We start from the raw sequence: 21,583 nt of genomic DNA on the forward strand, positions 1-21,583 counted from the left end.
AGAAGCTCTATGGAAGACAAGTAAGTACATAAAAAGATCGTCATAATTTGTTACTAGGGATATGTAAATTAAAAACACAAGATACCATTACAAACCTAATTGAATAGCTTTAATACAAACTGATGATATCAAATGCTGACAAGGATTTGGAACTACTGGAACTCTCATATAATGTTGATGAAAATGCAAACTAATACCAAACCTTCACAAATAATTCCAGAAAATAAAAGAGGAAAGGGGAACTCACTTTGTGAGGTCAGTATTAACCAGATGCCAAAAAAGACATCACAGGAAAACTACAGATCAATATCCCGCAGGAACATAGATCTTTACCAAAATATTAGTAAAGCAAATACAGCAATATACAACCAGGATTATATACCAAAACCAAGTTAAATTTATCCCAAAAATACAAAGATGGTTGAAAATCTGAAAATCAATTATGTAAAACAACATATTAATAGAAAAAGGGGCAAAATCTGTATGATCATCTTAATCTCCATCAAGAGTAACTTGGAGTTTCCCAGGTGGTGCTAGTGGTAAAGAGCCTGCCTGCCAATGCAGGAGACTTAAGAGATGCTGGTTTGATTCCAGGGTTGGGAAAATCCCCTAGAGGAGGGACGGCAATGCACTCCACTATTCTTGCCTGAAGAATCCCATGGACAGAGGAGGCTGGTAGGCTATCGTGCATAGGGTCACAAAAAGCCAGACATGACTGAAGCGACTTAGCACGCACACACACACGCAGAGGTTATTAAGGAGCTTTGTGATACTGCTATTATTTTACATTTTTCCCAGAGTTCATTTTGCTTACTGTTGGCTATTCAACAAATGCTGAGCACTTTCCACATACAAGGCATTCTGCTAGGCCCTAATACCAACACACAAAGATAAATAAGCATGTGATTCAGTAATAATAAGTCTGGGACTTTCCTGGTGGTCCAGAAGCTAAGACTCTAAGCCCTCAACTAAGGGGGCCCTGGTATGATCCCTGGTCTGGGAACTAGATCCCACAACTAAGAGTTTGCATGCTGCAACTAAGACCTGGCACAGTCAAATAAATAAATAAATACTTTTTAAAATTATAATAAGTCTTATACATAAGATACACAGTTAACAGAATAACCAACTCTGACCAAGGACTCGGAAGGAAAAAAAGATGTCATTCCTATCCAAAAGTTATAGAAGCATATTTGAAATTGGCAATTAAAAGTAAATCACATTGTGGTAGCAAATATGCATGGAAATACTTTTATAGGAATATCATATACATACTTTCTATTGCCTGATTTACCTCTTTACAAAAAATATCACTTTAAAAACTTTAGGTATAATAATTTATGCCATTCATTACTGAAAAATATCCTTTGAGTAATATATCCTGTACCTTGTGGGGAGCAAGAATCCTCTGCCTGAATTTTTCAATCGTTTCTTGACCCATAGAAGACCAAGCACTGGCAAAAGCTTCTGCTTTGTCTTGTCCAAGATGAATGCTCTCTAACTGCTGCTGCAAAGCGGCTGGCTTCACGTTGTGATACACCGCCTAGTAAGGAGGAAAAAAGCTACATATATCCCTAATGCTCACACAGAGATCCTGAGCTATAATTAAATGCAACATTACTTCAAATGCTTTAAATTTTTAAAAATTTTATATTTCTATTGCATACATTTTTTATTATTTTACAAATAACAATATACACAACCAAAGGTGGAAAATTCAGAATTAAAGGGCCCAAATTATTCACACTGAACTTCATTTTTGCCTGTGGTTTAAGTAATACTAAATCTACTTATCAGAAAAACTTCTTTGCTCCAGTTATGTAAATGGCATCCTAGTTAAAATTTAATTTCCTTATTTCACTTAATTATTTCAAATAAGTACACAGTGGTTTTGTTTCCCAACTAACGCAATTTTTCCAAGAAACACTTTCTCAAAACCATCTTCATCTACCAACTTCCCAGGTAAATACATAATAAAAAATTGAAAACTTTTTTCATAGCGATACCTGTTCTATTTTTTACATTACGATGAAACAATTTTCTCATAAACCCCATGCTGTTCTGTCTGGTCTGGTTATCCTTTTCTTCTACGGAAGGTCCACCAAGAACAAGAACATAGTCATCTTTATGATCTGCAATCTGTATAAGTCTGCTTGTAGTAGAGCCTAGCATTTTGTCCTCAACAGTATCTGTTCACTAGAATGCCCAAAAGCTGCAATACTGTTTAAATTTTTATTTCACAAGTATTCTACTTAATCAAACAACAGGAATTTATTAAGAATCTACTTTTAGATTCTTAATAGATTTAGCCTAGCAATGTGCTACAATGCACCAAAAATGTGATCCTAGCCCCCTACAAATTCAAAACCTCGTGAAGGAGATGTAACTGACATACATGAAATAATGAAAAGACTAACAACGGGCTCAACCATGATGAGCCAAGCACAAAAGGAATCAAAATAAGGGGAGGACTGCGAGTATAAGGGGTCCAGGCTGCAGCGGGAGGAGATGTGATCTGAAGGGAACTTAAACAATGAACTGAATTTAGATGTAAAGAAGGGATGCAGAAGGGCAGCTCAGTAGGAAGAAATACTATAACAAAATGTCCTTTGACAACTATTTCTTTTCTAAATGTTTTAGTTATCATCCTAGTCAAATAAATTCTCAAAATCAATTATTAAATTTCTTAAATAAAATGTGTGCATTTTTCCAAATTACTATACCAAGTAACAATAAATTTAAATCTTTTTCAATTGTCTCAAGTCAGTGAAGTCTTGATTCATAATGTCAAATATTAATACTTTACTCATGCTATTCAACACTAACACAGTGTTGTAGAATGCAATACCATGAGAAAAAAAAAACACACATTCAAATACTTTTTACCCCATCAAAATTTTTGATAAAACATATTCACAGCTTTTACCTGTACACTTTAGAAAAATAAGCTAAAATGCAATAGATGTCATAGCAACACAAACATGTAGTAAATAAAAATCATGGTTAGGCCATTTGGGGGCAATAAAAATACCTGTTCTAAAATGAATGATATTGTTTCAAGAACTAGGTGAAGATCTTGCTTCTCTAGAGAAAATGCAACTTGAAGTTTTTCTTCCTCTTCTTCACTGAAACTACTTTCAGCCTACAACACAAAAAGCAACCTATTAGCATACATTCAGGTATTCAAAATTCAGATACTGAACAGAGGATTCATTTATTCGTATGAAAATGAGAACTTGAAAGAAAAAAGTAAATCCATCATTGAAACAAACTGATGTATCTGTAAATTTCAATATCTTAAAATCATAGAACAGTTCATTATTTGGATCTTGCCAAACAAATTTCATTTTTTAAAAAAATCTTAAGTTCTATGATTTATAGGAGGTGGAAAATAATAACATGAAAAACAGACATTTAGAAAATACAATACTACAAAGTAAAGCCCTAAAATGTTAAGAATTTACTGTTGTTCAGTGGCTAAGTCATGTCCAACTCTGGCACCACATGGACTGCAGCATGCCAGGCTTCTCTCACCTTCACCATTTCCCGGAGTTTGCCCAAACTCACATCCATTGAGTCAATGATGCCATCCAACCATGTCATCCTTCGTCACCCCCTTCTCCTCCTGCCTTCAGTCTTTCCCAGCATCAGGATCTTCCCCAATGAGTCAGCTCTTCACATCAGGTGGCCAAAGTATTGGAGTTTCAGCTTCAGCATCAGTCCTTCCAATCAATATTCAGGACGGATTTCCTTTAGGATTGACTGCTTTGATCTCCTTGTTATCCAAAGGACTTTCAAGAGTCTTCTCCAGCACCACACTTCGAAAGCATCAATTTTCCGGTGCTCAGCCTTCTTGATGGTCGAACTCTCACATCTGTACATGACTACTGGACTACTGGAAAAACTATAGCTTTGGCTAGATGGACTTTTGTCAGCAAAGTGATGACTCTGCTTTTTAATCTGCTATCTAAGTTGGTCATAACTTTTCTTCCAAGGATCAAGAGTCTTTTAATTTCATGGCTGCAGTCACCATCTGCAGTGATTTTGGAGCCCAAGAAAATAAAGTCTGTCACTATTCTCATTTTTTCCCCATCTATTTGCTGTGAAGTGATGGGACTGGACGCCATGATCTCAGTTTTTTGAATGCTGAGTTTTAAGCCAGCTTTTTCACTCTCCTCTTTCACCTTCATCACTCACTTGTAACACTATAAATCAACTATACTCCAATATAAAATAAAATCTTTTAAAAAATAAATAAAACATTGTGAGGGAGAGCACCTTCTCTGTAATAATACTAACCAATTATAATGGGTCCCAGCAACTTTTCTAAGAGTCCAAGCAAAATCTTCATTTAAGAGAATAGCATTTTGAGATAGAAAATACCTGGGAGTTCCTTTCCCTTGTTAGCTCTTTCTTTCCTCCCCTGAACACACCTCAAAACCTCTCCCAATATATGACTTTACCCAGCATTAAGCCCCTGTCAGCATTTATAAGTGGCAGGATTAAAGAGATAAAATCCATTAACCTTAAGAACCTTTATCTACATCCTCCATTACCTAGCACCAAGATTCCCATCAGATAGAGAGGTGGCAACTAGTTTGAGCCTTAGTATTATTTTGTTAAAAGTCATTGGATTAACGGATGCAGCAAAAGCAGTTCTTAGATAGAAGTTCACAGTGATACAGGCCTTCTTTAAGAAATAAGAAAACTTTCAAATTAACAACCTAACCCACCACCTAACAGAATTAGAAAAAGAAGAACAAAATGTAAAGTCAGCAGAAGGAAGGAGCTAATAAAGATCAGAGAGAAAACAAATAAGAAATTTTTTTTTAATAGAAAAAAAAATCAATAAAACCAAGAGTTGGTTCTTTGAAAGGGTAAACAAGATTTACAAACCTCTGGCCAGGCTCACCAAGAAGAACAGAGAGAAGACCCAAATAAACAACATAAGAAATCAAAGAGAGAAATCACAACTGTTACCGCAGAAATACAAACAAGTAAAACAAACAAATAGGACAGGGAAGCCTGGCATGCTGCAGTCCATGGGGTCGCAGTGTTGGACATGACTTAGCAACTGAACAACAAAACACATTTACTGAGTATTTTCTATGCACTACACAGATCGGTACAACGATTCCACTAATTTCGATTTTAATGAGTTCTGCAAAAGAATGGGTTACTACAAGAGTACACATAAATCAAGAAATCTTTCTGATAGTTGTAATATTTTCCAAAACTTACACATTGCACGCATTACTTTCATAAGCAATATGTGAAAAACAGAAGTGAAGCATCTGAGTACAGCCTCATGGCTAGTTTTTCTTCCATTTCCAAAATAATCTCCTTGACCCAAAGACTGGTTTTTCACACATGAAAAATGTACACTATTAGAACTGCTTTCAAATAAAAATACTTTATCCCCACATACCAAAAACAACTTTCCCAGTTGCTGCCTCTGCCCAGCAGCTTCATGGAGAAGTTTCAGAAGTATCATGAGTCCCTGCCTTGACAGCTTAGGATGAGATACAATTTTACAACTGCATTCTTGTAGTGAAGCAGCAGTGAGGTGGAGCTTAGACCTCTTAGAAGTGCAGCTCAGAACCGTCACATTTTTGGTTTGGGAAGGTCAGTCACCGGAACTCCATCCTTTACTATTTTTTGACTAAGAAAAGCATGAACCCAATTTGGCTAAAATGTCAGTCACTTACCTCAAGACCAGTGTTTTGATTTTAAAGTTCCAGAGTTTCTGTGACTACCACATACCTTCTTGAAATAATGACCTACAGTACCAGAGTTTTAGCAATATAAGGAACAGAATAACAGTATTACTCACATATAATCACTGAACCACATGTTGCATTTAATTCAGTGGATATGTACAATCTAACTTCCAAGTGTGTCGAACTGATTCCTTTTAACACACACCAAATGAGGTGTTTTTGACAAAATATAGTGACTGGGCACACAGGAAAATAAACTTCAGTGTCCTCAATATGTACAAGGAAGGGAGATTTTTTAAAAACAGAGCAAAAAAAGGAACATTCTCAAGGTCTTCAGGAGCATTATATTAATAAAGTGGTATGGAGTTAAGGAGAACAAGGGAACATTTATCTCCCCCCAACCACTAACACCCTTAAAATAAGGTGGAGCTTAAAATATGTGAACAGAACAACAAATGCAGAATACAGCTACAAAACAAAGTTCCAAACACATATTCAACATCTTGATCTAACAACAACCCTGGGCAGATAAACATTCAATGTAAGTCATGGTATTTGCTTCTAAACAGCAGCAGGTTAACTTCTTCCTCTATACCAAAAGTAACCCACACATATCTGGGCACTGAAAAAGTTAAAGAGATATATTTATTTTTATCCTCTCAATGGGAGAAAAATTTAAGGCCCAGGTTTATAAAACCAGAGATCCAAGAAACTTAAATTTTTAATGGAAAGTGGATGTTAATTTTCTATATATTTAAAAAGCATACACCATAAACACAGAACACAGAACTTCCCTGTAGCTCATACGGTAAAGAATCTGCTTGCAACGCAAGAGATTGGGAAGACCCTTCGGAGAAAGGAATGGCAACCCACTCCAATATTCTTGCCTGGAGACTCCCATGAACAGAGGAGCCTGGTGGGCTACAGTTGGTGGGGCTGCAAAGAGTCGGACACAACTGAGCAACTAAGCACAGCACACATAAACATATATATATATATATATATATATATATATATATACACACACACACACAGGTAAAAAGGAAAACCAATACTTAAAAAGAATAAGCACTATATGGACTGACAAGGAAAGATTTCTGGTAAAAGTGATAAGCGGAAAAGGTAAACAGTAGGGCAATACACACAGTACAATGCCACTTATGAAAACATTTATTTACAAACCAAACAGTTGTATGTGTGTATGCATGCACATACGTGGGCACATCTGTATTTATTAATACTTGAAAAAGACCTGGAAAGATAAAAATCAAATCAACAACAAAGACAGCTTCGAGGGAGGTGCGATGGTTTTCTCACATCTGCAGATTCTTTAACACACCTCCATTCAAAAGATGGGAGCCTAAGTTCCTCTTCCTTGAATATGAGTCAGACTGACTGACTGACTTTTAAGAAGAAGAATATAGTGAAAATGAAGTTATGTGATATTCAAGGTTAGGTCATAAAAAGGACAGCACCGTCCTCTCCTGGACCACTCATTCTAGAAGAAGCCAACCTCCACCCATGTCAGGAGCAAAGGCCCACGTGACAAGGAACCACAGCTGCCGCCAGCTAGCCATATTAGAAGGAAATCCGCCAAGCCCAGTTAACACTTCAGGTAACAACTGCCTCCACCAGAAGCTGGCAGCAATTTCATGAGAACCCCAAGTCAGAGACACCTGGCCAAGCCACTGCTAAATTCTTTACTTAGAGGAGGTGTGAGAGACAATAAATGATTATTGTTGTTTTAAGCCGCTAAATTTGGGGGAAATTTGCAATTCAGCAATAGATAACTAACACAGGAAAAAACTAAGGTGGAGAAAGAAGCAAGAGTTAACCAAGGGGCCATTTCAGTTCATCCACACTGTTTAGATGTCTTAAAACAAACACTCATAAACTGTGAAATAGTTTGTTATTAAAACATAAATGTTATTTAAACAATTTAAGCACTCTATTTTGAACTTCAAAGGCACAAAAAGGGCAAATCAAAAAATCCATTCTTTCAACATTTCTTTTTCTTTTTTTTTTGAAGAATTCATTTTCTTAACATGCATGATGAGTGAACTAATTCCTCAGAAAGTTATAGAGAATTTCTTCTCTATGAAGGCAGAATATTATCGAAATAATTATAAAGGCAATTGCTTCCCTGGTGGCTCAGCTGGTAAAAAATCCGCCTGCAATGAGGGAGACCTGGGTTCGATCCTTGGGTTGGGAAGATCTCCTGGAGAAGGGACGGCTACCCACTGCAGTATTCTGACCTGGAGAATTCCATGGGGTCGCAAAGAGTGAGACATGACTGAGCAACTTCCACTTTCATTTTCAACTCAGAGCATGGCTTTAGAGAGAAGAGAGGCCTCTGGTCCAAAATCCAAGCTCTGACTTTCAAACACAGGCATACACACACACCACCACCGAGGAAGAACATATGGTAGTAGTCTGCATACACCATAATTTAAAGTGTACAAACCTGATAAACTTAAGTTGTAAGAAGTCCTCCAGCTTATATTAAGTATAAAATAAATGAATTTTCAGAGATAAGCTACCCTTTTTCTTTTTTTGTTCAGGGATGGGGTGAATTCTTCTTTGTTCAGGACTGTGCTGCACAGTATTAACACATTTAACATCCCAGGGCATTAAATGCCAGCAGCACCCTAAACACATTGTAACAACAACAAAAATCCTCACACATTTCTATATGCTGGGGTTTACACCTGTGATTGTCCTTTATGTTAATACAAGACCTCTCTATCATAATGGAGAAATATGGTGGTACCCACAAGACAATCTATCAAATAACTTTTAAAGTTTTAAAAACAATCTTTCTGAAATGTATGGCACCCATTCTAGACTTTTGTAAACAAAGTATATTGGATTACACTGTGTGTTAGTTGCTCAGTCATGTCCAACTCTTTGCGACCCCAGAGACTAGCCCACCAGTCTCCTCTGTCCACGGGATTCTCCAGGCAAGAATACTGGTGTAGATTGCCATAACCCTCTCCAGAGGATCTTCCTGACCCAGGGATCAAACCCTGGTCTCCTGCATTGCAGGCAGATTCTTTACCATTTGAGCTACAGGGAAGTCCTATGTTTTTGAAACAGTTTTAAGGAAAAATATACCAAGACATAGGGAAAAAAAAAAACTTACAGTTACCAAATGGGGATGTGGAGGGAGATAAATTAGGATTTGGGGATTAACATACACAACACTATACATAAAATAGATAAACAAGGACCTACCGCATAGTACAAAGAACTATACTCAACATTTTATAATAACCTATAATGAAAGATAATCTGAAAAAGAATACATATATATCAATAACTTTGCCTTATACCTGAAATATAACATTGTAAATTAACTATATTTTAACTTAAAAAAGGACATATCAATAGTCTTTAACTTTTTTTTCTCCATTGCCAATAAACTTAGGTATAAGTAGGTATAAGTTTCATTGTGATGTAACAAATACACCAAATTCCAGAGGCTACAGGTTTTATTTCTCTGAGTGAAGTTATATTTCAAAGATTCATTTGGATTAGTTTCTTGTAATGAATCAAGTATTTCTTAGGTCTGATTTTCATAATTCTTCTAGAACCTGATAAAGAAGTTAACTAAGATTGGTGACCAAGTAGTGAATTACTAATTATCAATACTTTCAAGATAACCACACCCTTGAAATAAAAGTGGAAGAGAGTCTTGCTGGTTGACAGCAAGACTACAGAATTATTTTTAAGAGGAAGAATGAAATCATACTATCAGAATTTTCCCAAAGCATGTTCCACAGAGTCTTAATCCCAAAATAAATACCATGATAAAACAATTCCATGGTCAAATACATATGGGAAAAAAAATACATATGGAAAATTCTGCACCCAATAGTCACCTTTAAATATTTACTATTAATGCTACCATAAAATATACTCTGATAAGTTCCATAATATTAAAAAAAATTATTTTGAATGAAAACAGAACTTCCCAAACTTTTGATCATAGGATATTCATCAAATTTGCTGGAGAACAATACCTTGCAAAAAGTTATTCAAGTGGAAACCTGGATTTGCAGTAGAATCATAAGAACAAATTATAAGCGATAATACCGCAAACATACAAACCTTCAGGTGAAGTTTTTGAAGAATTCGGGTGAGCAGTCGTGGAAATCTTCCTATATCTATTTCATTTATCAGGGACACTGCTTTTTTCATGCTAAAGAAATTCATAAAACAAAGTTTTAAAATATGTTTTCCCCAAGTGGTACTGTCATTGCTCTAAGTACAGTTGACTGTAAGTTTTCATTTCAACAACTGATTGCTATAAAGCTAAGTCTGAGTGAAATAAAGAAAAACAGATGATGGCCAGCAAAGAAGACAGGACATTTCCAAAAGATATCCCATAAGTACCTCTGTTGAAAAGGTCTATTTGGCAAATTTTCTCTTTCTTCTGGGCCAGGCAAACTACTTGGGAAAACTTGCACTCTGTGGGGGACAGTATCAATTTAGGAGTGGGAGTTTATGTATCCATGTAACTCAAAACAGAACTCTGAAAAGAGTGGAGGGAGGGAAGTGGCAGTTACACCAAAAACAGACAAAAAGACTGATGTTTTACAGATAAGAGAATTAAAAAAACAACAACAACATTAACATACAATATCATTCGGGGTCACTAAGTGCCAGTTGTTTTAAAACCCTGCTTAAATTGTAACCAACTTTAAATTATGTGATAAGAACAATTCTACTGCACCACGCTGGATATGGTTTACTGATGTGGTGTGTTACCCAGGACACTGGTGTGAGAAAAGGAACTGGCTGTCAGAATGCAATCAAAGAAGGAAAAACTTCAAAATGACAACTCTCTTCAGAAAGATTCTTGTCCCGTCACAAGATGGGCTTCCCTGGTGGCTCAGACCATAAAGAATCTACCTGCAATGCAGGAGACCCAGGTTCGACCCCTGGGTTGGGAAGATCCCAAGAGAAGGGAATGGCAACCCACTCCAGTATTCCTGCCTGGAGAATTCCATGGACAGAGGAGGCTGGCGGGCTACAGTTCATGGGGTGCAGAGTCGGACACGACTGAGCAACTAATACTATGCACAAAGAAGTTATTCTCCAGATTCAGTGATACTTCTGCACTTTTCTGCATCCACACACCACGTTCACTATTATTTATCTTTCATTAAATGGAATCATTTTTGCCTAATTTTATTTTAAAATAGAACTTTATATCACCTGGAGAAGGAAATGGCAACCCACTCCAGTACTCTTGCCTGGAAAATCCCATGGACGGAGGAGCTTAGTGCAGGCCACTCACTGTCCATGGGGTCACAAAAAGTAGGGCACGACTGAGCGACTTCACTTATATCACCACTATAGACCACCAACCTTACCTACCATGTATAGATATGAACTAAATATCTAAATGAACAAAAGGTAAATAAAGGGAAAACAAAAGCAATGTTACCAAATTCTGGTCAGATGCTGTTACCAGCCAAAAAACTCCCGGCCTGGGGCCTATTCGATCTTGATTGAAAAGGTGTATTAACACGTGTTAAGTATTAATGACCACTCAGGACCAATGGGAGAAGGCAATGGCACCCCACTCCAGTACTCTTGCCTGGAAAATCCCATGGACGGAGGAGCCTGGTAGGCTGCAGTCCATGGGGTCGCTAAGAGTCGGACACGACTGAGCGACTTAGCAGCAGCAGCAGCAGGGCCAATGGGAGTCTTTCTCATAATCAGAAAGTCTGGAAAGTATTGAAAAAGGAAAGGGAACACCTCGTCACGTGATTTCAGAACTACTGCAGGATGGCTTGGGTACCAGTGACACCAGCCTCGGGGAACAGTGACAGTGACGAGACACTGACGCACTGACTTCAGCTGTCTGACCCGGTGTAAGCCCACGCAAGTGAACCACGGTGCAGGTTTTGACGCCCAGGGTCCCGCATTCCCGCGGGGCCCGCACAGCGACTCCGCCGGCCCGGCGCCCCGACCACAGACAGCAGCAGCGTCCTCGGGCCGGCCCTGCCCGCGCCACCCCGGTGACCGCTGTCCCCCCGCGCCCAGCCGGGGCTACCTGGGGCTCTCCCGCAGGATCAGCGCCGCGGACGCCGCCATCCTTGAAGCTCCCTGGCCCCGCCGCTCGAGTCAGATGCTTGGAGCCCAACCAATGGTGGAGGCGGCGGCGGACGGCAAGCCAGAAGGGCCAAGCCTCGCCGGGGCCGCGCCGCTCCGCTGCTGCAGTCCTGGAGGGGCGAAGGGGCGTCCTCAGTCTTCGTACTCCGCGCCACTCTCGCAGTTCCGAGTTAAGGCTGTACACGTATTAATTTACTTACAGATATATATTTACCTATTTTATATATACACATACCTGGATATGGAGTGTGAATATTTTTAGGTATTAATGTAGGTAATGTGTGTGTGTATAAACATATGTTTAGCAGTGCGTACTCCAGGAGTTGGTGACGGACAGGGAAGCCTGGCGTGCTGCAGTTCATGGGGTCTCAAAGAGTCGAACACGACTGAGCGACTGAACTGAACTGAACATGTACAAATAATTTTTTTGGAGGGGGAGGAAAAGTTTAAGCACCGCCTGCAGTGTCTGGCCTGCGCTGCAGCTGAGCGAGCGGTTGGAATGCTCTCCGAAGGAGCCCAGGGCAGCTCCAGCGAGTGACCGGAGCCCCCAGCTCTTCCTGTCCCCTGGAGCTCTGCAGTGCCCTAGCAAAACCTGTGTTCTTAGTATCTTTATTCATTCAGTAGTGTTGTCTGAGGGGTTTCCCTGGTGGCTCAGTGGTAAAGAATCTGCCTGCAATGCAGGAGACCTGGGTTAGATCCCTGGGTCAGGAAGATCCTCTGGAAGGGGGCATGGGCAACCCTCTCCAGTATTCTTGCCTGAAGAATCACGATGGACAGATGGTGGGCTACAGTCCATGGGCGGGGTGGGGGGGGGTGGTGTCACACAGAGTCGGACACAACTGAAGGACTAAGCAACAGCAGTATTCTTTGAGCACCTACTGTGTGCCAGGCACTATGCTAGACACTCAGGATACAGAAGACCAAAATTCCTGACCTCGGGGTTGGTCAGCAGTTAAATTCGCAAGTATTCATTGTGCCCCTCTCTGGCGGTCAGGCACTGAGCTAGGTATTGTATATAGGAGGGCAGATGAATTCCTGCAGGGACTCATAGCTTCCGGTGAACGAGGTTGGATTCCTGATTGCCGAAGAAGATTTAGCTTCAGGACCAGGGACCAGGTTTGATCACTCAAAAGCTTTTGTGTAGCAGAGTTTATTAAAGTATAAAAAGGGAGAGAGAAACCTTCTGACAGACATCAGAAGGGGAATGGAATATGCCCCCCTTGCTAGTCTAAGCAAGGCAGCTATACACTTTTTCAATTGGTTATTACAGTAAGACGGTAGGTGTTACGAGAGAGCATCAGAGGGCAGACATACTGAAACCATAATCACAGAAAACTAGCCAGTCTAATCACATGGACCACAGCCTTGTCTGACTTAATGAAGCTAAGCCATGACGTGTGGGGCCACCCAAGACCAACAGGTCATGGTGGAGAGGTCTGACAGAATGTGGTCCACGGGAGAAGTGAACGGCAAACCACTTCAGTATTCTTGCCTTGTGAACCCCATGAACAGTATGAAAGGCAAAATGATAGGATACTGAAAGAGGAACTCCCCAGGTCGGTAGGTGCCCAATATGCTACAGGAGATCAGTGGAGAAATAACTCCAGAAAGCATGAAGGGATGGAGGCAAAGAAAAAACAATACCCAGTTGTGGATGAGACTGGTGATAGAAGCAAGGTCTGATGCTGTAAAGAGCAATATTGCATAGGAACCTGGAATGTTAGGTCCATGAATCAAGGCAAATTGGAAGTGGTCAAATAGGAGATGGCAAGAGTGAACGTCGACATTCGAGGAATCAGCGAACTAAAATGGACTGGAATGGGTGAATTTAACTCAGATGACCATTATATCTACCACTGTAGGCAGGAATCCCTTAGAAGAAATGGAGTAGCCATCATCGTCAACAAAAGAGTCCGAAATGCAGTACTTGGATGCAATCTCAAAAACGACAGAATGATCTCTGTTCATTTCCAAGGCAAACCATTCACTATCACAGTAATCCAAATCTATGCCCCAACCAGTAATGCGGAAGAAGCTGAAGTTGAATGAATGATTCTATGAAGACCTACAAGACCTTTTAGAAATAACACCCAAAAAAGATGTCCTTTTCATTATAGAGGACTGGAATGCAAAAGCAGGAAGTCAAGAAACACCTGGAGTAACAGGCAAATTTGGCCTTGGAATATGGAATGAAGCAGGGCAAAGGCTAATAGAGTTTTGCCAAGAAAACGCACTGGTCATAGCAAACACCCTCTTCCAACAACACAAGAGAAGACTCTACACATGGGCATCACCAGATGGTCAACACCAAAATCAGATTGATTATATTCTTTGCAGCCAAAGATGGAGAAGCTCTATACAGCCAGCAAAAACAAGACCGGGAGCTGACTGTGGCTCAGATCATGAACTGCTTATTGCCAAATTCAGACTTAAATTGAAGAAAGTAGGGAAAACCACTAGACCATTCAGGTTTGACCTAAATCTAATCCCTTATGATTATACAGTGGAAGTGAGAAATAGATTTAAGGGACTAGATCTGACAGACACAGTGCCTGATGAACTATGGCCGGAGGTTCGTGACATTGTACAGGAGACAGGGATCAAGACCATCCCCATGGAAAAGAAATGCAAAAAAGCAAAATGGCTGTCTGGGGAGGCCTTACAAATAGCTGTGAAAAGAAGAGAAGGGAAAAGCAAAGGAGAAAAGAAAAGATATAAGCATCTGAATGCAGAGTTCCAAAGAATAGCAAGGAGAGATAAGAAAGCCTTCCTCAGCGATCAATGCAAAGAAATAGAGGAAAACAACAGAATGGGAAAGACTAGATATCTCTTCAAGAAAATTAGAGATACCAAGGGAACATTTCATGTGAAGAAGGGCTCGATAAAGGACAGAAATGGTATGGACCTAACAGAAGCAGAAGATATTAAGAAGAGGTGGCAAGAATACACAGAACTGTACAAAAAAGATCTTCACAACCCAGATAACCACGATGGTGTGATCACTCACCTAGAGCCAGACATCCTGGAATGTGAAGTCAAGTGGGCCTTAGAAAGAATCACTACGAACAAAGCTGGTGCAGGTGATGGAATTACAGTTGAGCTATTTAAAATCCTGAAAGATGATGCTGTGAAAGTGCTGCACTCAATATGCCAGCAAATTTGGAAAACTCAGCAGTGGCACAGGACTGGAAAAGGTCAGTTTTCATTCCAATCCCAAAGAAAGGCAATGCCAAAGAATGCTCAAACTACTGCACAATTGCAGTCATCTCACACGTTAGTAAAGTAAAGGTCAAAATTCTCCAAGCCAGGCTTCAGCAGCACATGAACCATGAACTTCCAGATGTTCAAGCTGGTTTTAGAAAAGGCAGAGGAACCAGAGATCAAATTGCCAACATCTGGTGGATCATCAAAAAAGCAACAGTCCCAGTTCAGTTCAGTTCAGTCACTCAGTTGTTTCTGACTCTTTGCAACCTCATGAATCACAGCACGTCAGGCCTCCCTGTCCATCTCCAAATCCTGGAGTTCACTCAAACTCATATCCATCGATTCGGGGATACCATCCAGCCATCTCATCCTCTGTCATCCCCTTCTCCTCCTACCCTCAATCCCTCCCAGCATCAGAGTCTTCAAATGAGTCAACTCTTTGCATGAGGTGGCCAAAGTACTGGAGTTTCAGCTTTAGCATCAGTCCTTCCAAAGAACACCCAGGACTGATGTCCTTTAGGATGGACTGGTTGGATCTCCTTGCAGTCCAAGGGACTCTCAAGAGTCTTCTCCAATACCACAGTTCAAACGCATCAATTCTTTGGCTTTCAGCTTTCTTCACAGTCCAACTCTCACATCCATACATGACCACTGGAAAAATCATAGCCTTGACTAGATGGATCTTTGTTGGCAAAGTAATGTCTCTGCTTTTGAATATGCTATCTAGGTTGGTCATAACTTTCCTTCCAAGGAGTAAGTGTCTTTTAATTTGATGGCTGCAATCACCATCTGCAGTGATTTTGGAGGCCCCCCCCCCCACCGAAAAAGTCTGACACTGTTTCCACTGTTTCCCCATCTATTTCCAATGAAGTGATGGGACCAGATGCCATGATCTTCATTTTCTGAATGTTGAGCTTTAAGCCAACGTTTTCACTCTCCTCTTGCACTTTCATCAAGAGGCTTTTTAGTTCCTCTTCACTTTCTGCCATAAGGGTGGTGTCATCTGCATATCTGGGATTATTGATATTTCTCCCGGCAATCTTGATTCCAGCTTGTGCTTCTTCCAGCCCAGCGTTTCTCATGATGTACTCTGCATAGAAGTTAAATAAGCAGGGTGACAACATACAGCCTTGATGTACTCCTTTTCCTATTTGGAACCAGTCTGTCATTCCATGTCCAGTTCTAACTGTTGCTTCCTGACCTGCATATAGGTTTCTCAAGAGGCAGGTCTGGTACTCTGGTATTCCCATCTCTTTCAGAATTTTCCACTGTTTATTGTGATCCACACAGTCAAAGGCTTTGGCATAGTCAATAAAGCAGAAATACATGTTTTTCTGGAACTCTATTCCTTTTTCCATGATCCAGAGGATGTTGGCAATTTGATCTCTGATTCCTCTGCCTTTTCTAAAACCAGCTTGAACATCTGGGAGTTCACAGTTCATGTATTGCTGAAGCCTGGCTTGGAGAATTTTGACCTTTACTTTACTAGTGTGTGAGATGAGTGCAATTTTGCAGTAGTTTGAGCATTCTTTGGCATTGCCTTTCTTTGGGATTGGAATGAAAACTGACCTTTTCCAGTCCTGTGCCACTGCTGAGTTTTCCAAATTTCCAGTTTGAGGAAGGCTTTCTTATCTCTCCTTGCTATTCTTTGGAACTCTGCATTCAGATGCTTATATCTTTTCTTTTCTCCTTTGCTTTTCCCTTCTCTTCTTTTCACAGCTATTTGTAAGGCCTCCCCAGACAGCCATTTTGCTTTTTTGCATTTCTTTTCCATGGGGATGGTCTTGATCCCTGTCTCCTGTACAATGTCACGAACCTCCGGCCATAGTTCATCAGGCACTGTGTCTGTCAGATCTAGTCCCTTAAATCTATTTCTCACTTCCACTGTATAATCATAAGGGATTAGATTTAGGTCAAACCTGAATGGTCTAGTGGTTTTCCCTACTTTCTTCAATTTAAGTCTGAATTTGGCAATAAGCAGTTCATGATCTGAGCCACAGTCAGCTCCCGGTCTTGTTTTTGCTGGCTGTATAGAGCTTCTCCATCTTTGGCTGCAAAGAATATAATCAATCTGATTTTGGTGTTGACCATCTGGTGATGCCCATGTGTAGAGTCTTCTCTTGTGTTGTTGGAAGAGGGTGTTTGCTATGACCAGTGCGTTTTCTTGGCAAAACTCTATTAGCCTTTGCCCTGCTTCATTCCATATTCCAAGGCCAAATTTGCCTGTTACTCCAGGTGTTTCTTGACTTCCTGCTTTTGCATTCCAGTCCTCTATAATGAAAAGGACATCTTTTTTGGGTGTTATTTCTAAAAGGTCTTGTAGGTCTTCATAGAATCATTCATTCAACTTCAGCTTCTTCCGCGTTACTGGTTGGGGCATAGGCTTGGATTACTGTGATATTGAATGGTTTGCCTTGGAAATGAACAGAGATCATTCTGTCGTTTTTGAGATTGCATCCAAGTACTGCATTTCGGACTCTTTTGTTGACGATGATGGCTACTCCATTTCTTCTAAGGGATTCCTGCCTACAGTGGTAGATATAATGGTCATCTGAGTTAAATTCACCCATTCCAGTCCATTTTAGTTCGCTGATTCCTCGAATGTTGACGTTCACTCTTGCCATCTCCTATTTGACCACTTCCAATTTGCCTTGATTCATGGACCTAACATTCCAGGTTCCTATGCAATATTGCTCTTTACAGCATCAGACCTTGCTTCTATCACCAGTCACATCCACAACTGGGTATTGTTTTTTCTTTGCCTCCATCCCTTCATGCTTTCTGGAGTTATTTCTCCACTGATCTCCTGTAGCATATTGGGCACCTACCGACCTGGGGAGTTCCTCTTTCAGTATCCTATCATTTTGCCTTTCATACTGTTCATGGGGTTCACAAGGCAAGAATACTGAAGTGGTTTGCCGTTCACTTCTCCCGTGGACCACATTCTGTCAGAATTCACAATGATATGCCCGTCTTGGGTGGCCCCACATGGCATGGCTTACTTTCATTGAGTTAGACAAGGCTGTGGTCCATGTGATTAGACTGGCTAGTTTTCTGTGATTATGGTTTCAGTTTGTCTGCCTTCTGATGCCCTCTCACAACACTTACTATCTTACCTGGGTTTTTCTTACCTTGGACATTGGATATCTCTTCATGGCTGCTCCAGCAAAGCGTAGCCTCTGCTCCTTACCTTGAACGAGGGTACTCCACATTCAGGGTCAGGAAGGGCAGCATTGAGGAGATACCCCTTGTCCAAGGTAACATCCAAGGTAAGAGAGTTCCAGAAAAACATCTATTTCTGCTTTATTGACTATGCCAAAGCCTTTGACTGTGTGGATCACAATAAACTGTGGGAAATTCTGAAAGAGATGGGAATACCAGAGCACCTGACCTGCCCCTTGAGAAATCTGTATGCAGGTCAGGAAGCAACAGCTAGAACTGGACATGGAATGACAGACTGGTTCCAAATAGGAAAAGGAGTACGTCAAGGCTGTATGTTGTCACCCTGCTTATTTAACTTCTATGCAGAGTACATCATGAGAAACGCTGGGCTGGAAGAAGCACAAGCTGGAATCAAGATTGCCGGGAGAAATATCAATAATCCCAGATATGCAGATGACACCACCCTTATGGCAGAAAGTGAAGAGGAACTAAAAAGCCTCTTGATGAAAGTGCAAGAGGAGAGTGAAAACATTGGCTTAAAGCTCAGCATTCAGAAAACAAAGATCTTGGCACTTCATTGGAAATAGATGGGGAAACAGTGGAAACAGTGTCAGACTCTTTGGGGGAGGGCTCCAAAATCACTGCAGATGGTGATTACAGCCATCAAATTAAAAGACACTTACTCCTTGGAAGGAAAGTTATGACCAACCTAGACAGCATATTAAAAAGCAGAGATATTACTTTGCCAACAAAGGTCTGTCTAGTCAAGGCTATGGTTTTTCCAGTAGTCATATATGAATGTGAGAGTTGGACTATGAAGAAAGCTGAGCATAGAAAAATTAATGCTTTTGAACTGTGGTGTTGGAGAAGACTCTTGAGAGTCCCTTGGGCTGCAAGAAGATCAAACCAGTCAATCCTATAGGAAATTAGTCGTGAATATTCATGGAAGGACTGATGCTGAAGCTGAAACTCCAGTACTTTGGCCACCTGATGCAGAGAGCTGACTCACTGGAAAAGACCCTGATGCTGGGCAAGATTGAAGGTGGGAGGACATGGGGATGACAGAGGATGAGATGGTTGGATGGCATCACCGACTTGATGGACAGGAGTTTGAGTGTGCTGCTGGAGTTGGTGATGAATAGGGAAGCCTGGCATGCTGCAGTCCAAGGGGTCACAAATAATTGGACATGACTGAGTGACTGAAATGAACTGATGGAGGAGGGCTATTTCATGTTTCCTGTTTCCCCTTGTCTCACATTCAAGCCATTTATCTCCAAAAGCAGTAGCTTCCCCCCAAAACTCAAGGTCTTGAGTCAGGAGTCAGCATCTGTCCCAAGACATACATCTCTGTGTAAGCTCATAAATTTAGTCCTATAAAGGTTTCTATGTATTTGTTGGATCTTCTAGATAGTTTGACCACAATTCGTACTGTTTGAATTTCTACCTAGACTGAGGCAACCCCTCCTGGAAGGGTGTCCTGATTCTCAGCCTGTTCAGTCGGGAGCTCCAGATCCAGGGGCAAAGTAAGAGAAGAGGAGGGAGCTGAAGGTTTCACACCCAAATCTGTACTCTTAGGACATAAGCCTTGCGTGTCTCACAGAGAGATAAAGAGAAACATATATGTCACTTCTACCCACTTCTCTTCCTTTGTACAGAACCAATCTAATTGTAAAACAGTATTATAATTGAAACCCTTCAACAAATCAACGTTCCCCATCTTCCAAAGGGTACTGTGGCCATTCAGTATCACGGAAGATCAGACGTGTGTTTTTAAACTCTGGGGATCAAACTTGTCCCAGTTTTTTAAAAGAAATTTTAAAGAAGTGGTTCTCGAACTGCTAGCTCCAATCTGTAAGAAGGAAAAAAGCGGCATCCACAGCTGTGGCTTCTTTCCACCAGAGGCATCCCTCCCTGGTCTAGATGGGGTGTAAACAGACTTTCCACCAAAGATTTCCTGCCCTTGTCGGACTTGGTCTGTCGCTTACCAATGCAGGCGCCTTACTCATCCCTCCCGGTTCTGCAACTGAGGTGGAATGGAGATGCACCAAGGGTAGACCTGATGGCATCCCAAATTGATTTAGTTCTTTACCACCAAGACCTTTGTTTGATATGCCCTTTTGTTCTGATGTGACTCGGGGCAGAGCAGAGTAGCTGTCCCGGAATGTTTTCCAAGGGACTACTGGGGGAAGCTTCCATCTGACATGTGCCTGTGTGCATTCCTGAGCACAGTCCTGACCACAGTGCAAGCAGTGAGTCAGAAAGGAGAGAACAACGACTGAGATTTCTCCTCCGAGTGTGGCCACGTCAGTATATGTGAGAGTAAAAGGCTTGGCCAGTGAGGAAAAGGTGATTTTTGTTCTCAAGCTATTGGGGCCAATCCTTCCAGTTCATTCCCACAGATTCCACAGAAAGAATATGCAAGGAGTTGAGAGAAAAGCCACCAGAGCGCCTCCTCTGGCCCACTAGGAGCTAGTGCTGCCAAAGGAAGAAGCCCATTGCACTTCCAGTCTGACCAGATTCTGCAGCTCCCGATCTGTGTCCTCAAAACCCTCATGGTCACCAGCAGGGCTTTTATCCACATAGATCGGAGGCACAGCCGTGGAAAAGTCTCATTTTCAGGTCGCTGGCCCTTGAGGCAGGCAGCCAAGAGAGTGGCCTCCACCCTGAGAGAAGCTCCTGGAGCGAGAGCTGCACCTCGCTCCCAGAAGTGCTCTCGTAACTTTTGGCTCCTAGGAAGGCTAGGCACTTCCAGACATGGAGTCTAAGTAAAAGTACATAGTAACAACATGGATCACAAGTCCCTTGACAGATTAGGTTAGTCCTTCTAATTCCCCACGCAATTACGAAATGGTCAAAGAGACCAGGAAAAGTGACCCAGAAAGGAAAGTTCGGTCCACACACTTCGTCCATTTCTGGCCGCTCCCCTCGCAGGGACGTTGGGTGTCTCTTGGCATTGGCAGGTCGGCATAAACCCCTGACAAGCCTCCCCTTTTTGGGACTGCATTCAGTCACTCAAGAGCTTTCTCTGTCCCTTTCATACTTTAATAAAACTCTGCTACACAAAAGCGCTTGAGTGATCAAGCCTGGTCCCTGGTCCCAAGGCTAAATCTTCTTTGGAGATCATGAATCTGACACTGTTCACCATAAGCTATCAAGACTTCGATTAATATTGATGCATATATGTGGAATCTAGAAAAATGGTACAGAGGAACCTGTCTGCAAAGCAGAAAGGGAGACACAGCTGGAGAGGACAAATGTGTGGACAGCAAGAGAGGAAAGGGGGGCGGGGGGTTGGGATGAATTAGAGGACTGAGATAGACGTGTATACGCTGCTATGTGAAAAAGTAGATAACAAGGGAGAACCTGCTGCATAG

General features: G+C 41.2%; 1 protein-coding gene across 2 annotated transcripts in view; it reads right to left on the bottom strand.

Moving 5' to 3' along the window:
- The window catches only part of COMMD10 (COMM domain containing 10), a 190,930-nt gene extending 179,084 nt beyond the window's left edge, over window positions 1–11,846 (bottom strand). For both annotated transcript variants that reach the window (XR_011145385.1, XM_068980626.1), the window contains exons 1-4: window positions 11,785–11,846; window positions 9,831–9,921; window positions 3,032–3,142; window positions 1,388–1,543 (exon numbers count right to left, since the gene is read on the bottom strand). Coding sequence is in view for 1 of the 2 variants with exons in the window: in XM_068980626.1 (XP_068836727.1) it covers window positions 1,388–1,543; window positions 3,032–3,142; window positions 9,831–9,921; window positions 11,785–11,825 (399 nt within the window). In the remaining variant the exon portion in view is untranslated. The remainder of the gene's footprint in view (window positions 1–1,387; window positions 1,544–3,031; window positions 3,143–9,830; window positions 9,922–11,784) is intronic.
- Window positions 11,847–21,583: the final 9,737 nt, after the last annotated feature.

The sequence above is a fragment of the Capricornis sumatraensis genome, chromosome 9 (genome assembly GCF_032405125.1).
Source record: "Capricornis sumatraensis isolate serow.1 chromosome 9, serow.2, whole genome shotgun sequence".
In the NCBI taxonomy this organism is placed as follows: Eukaryota; Metazoa; Chordata; class Mammalia; order Artiodactyla; family Bovidae; genus Capricornis; species Capricornis sumatraensis.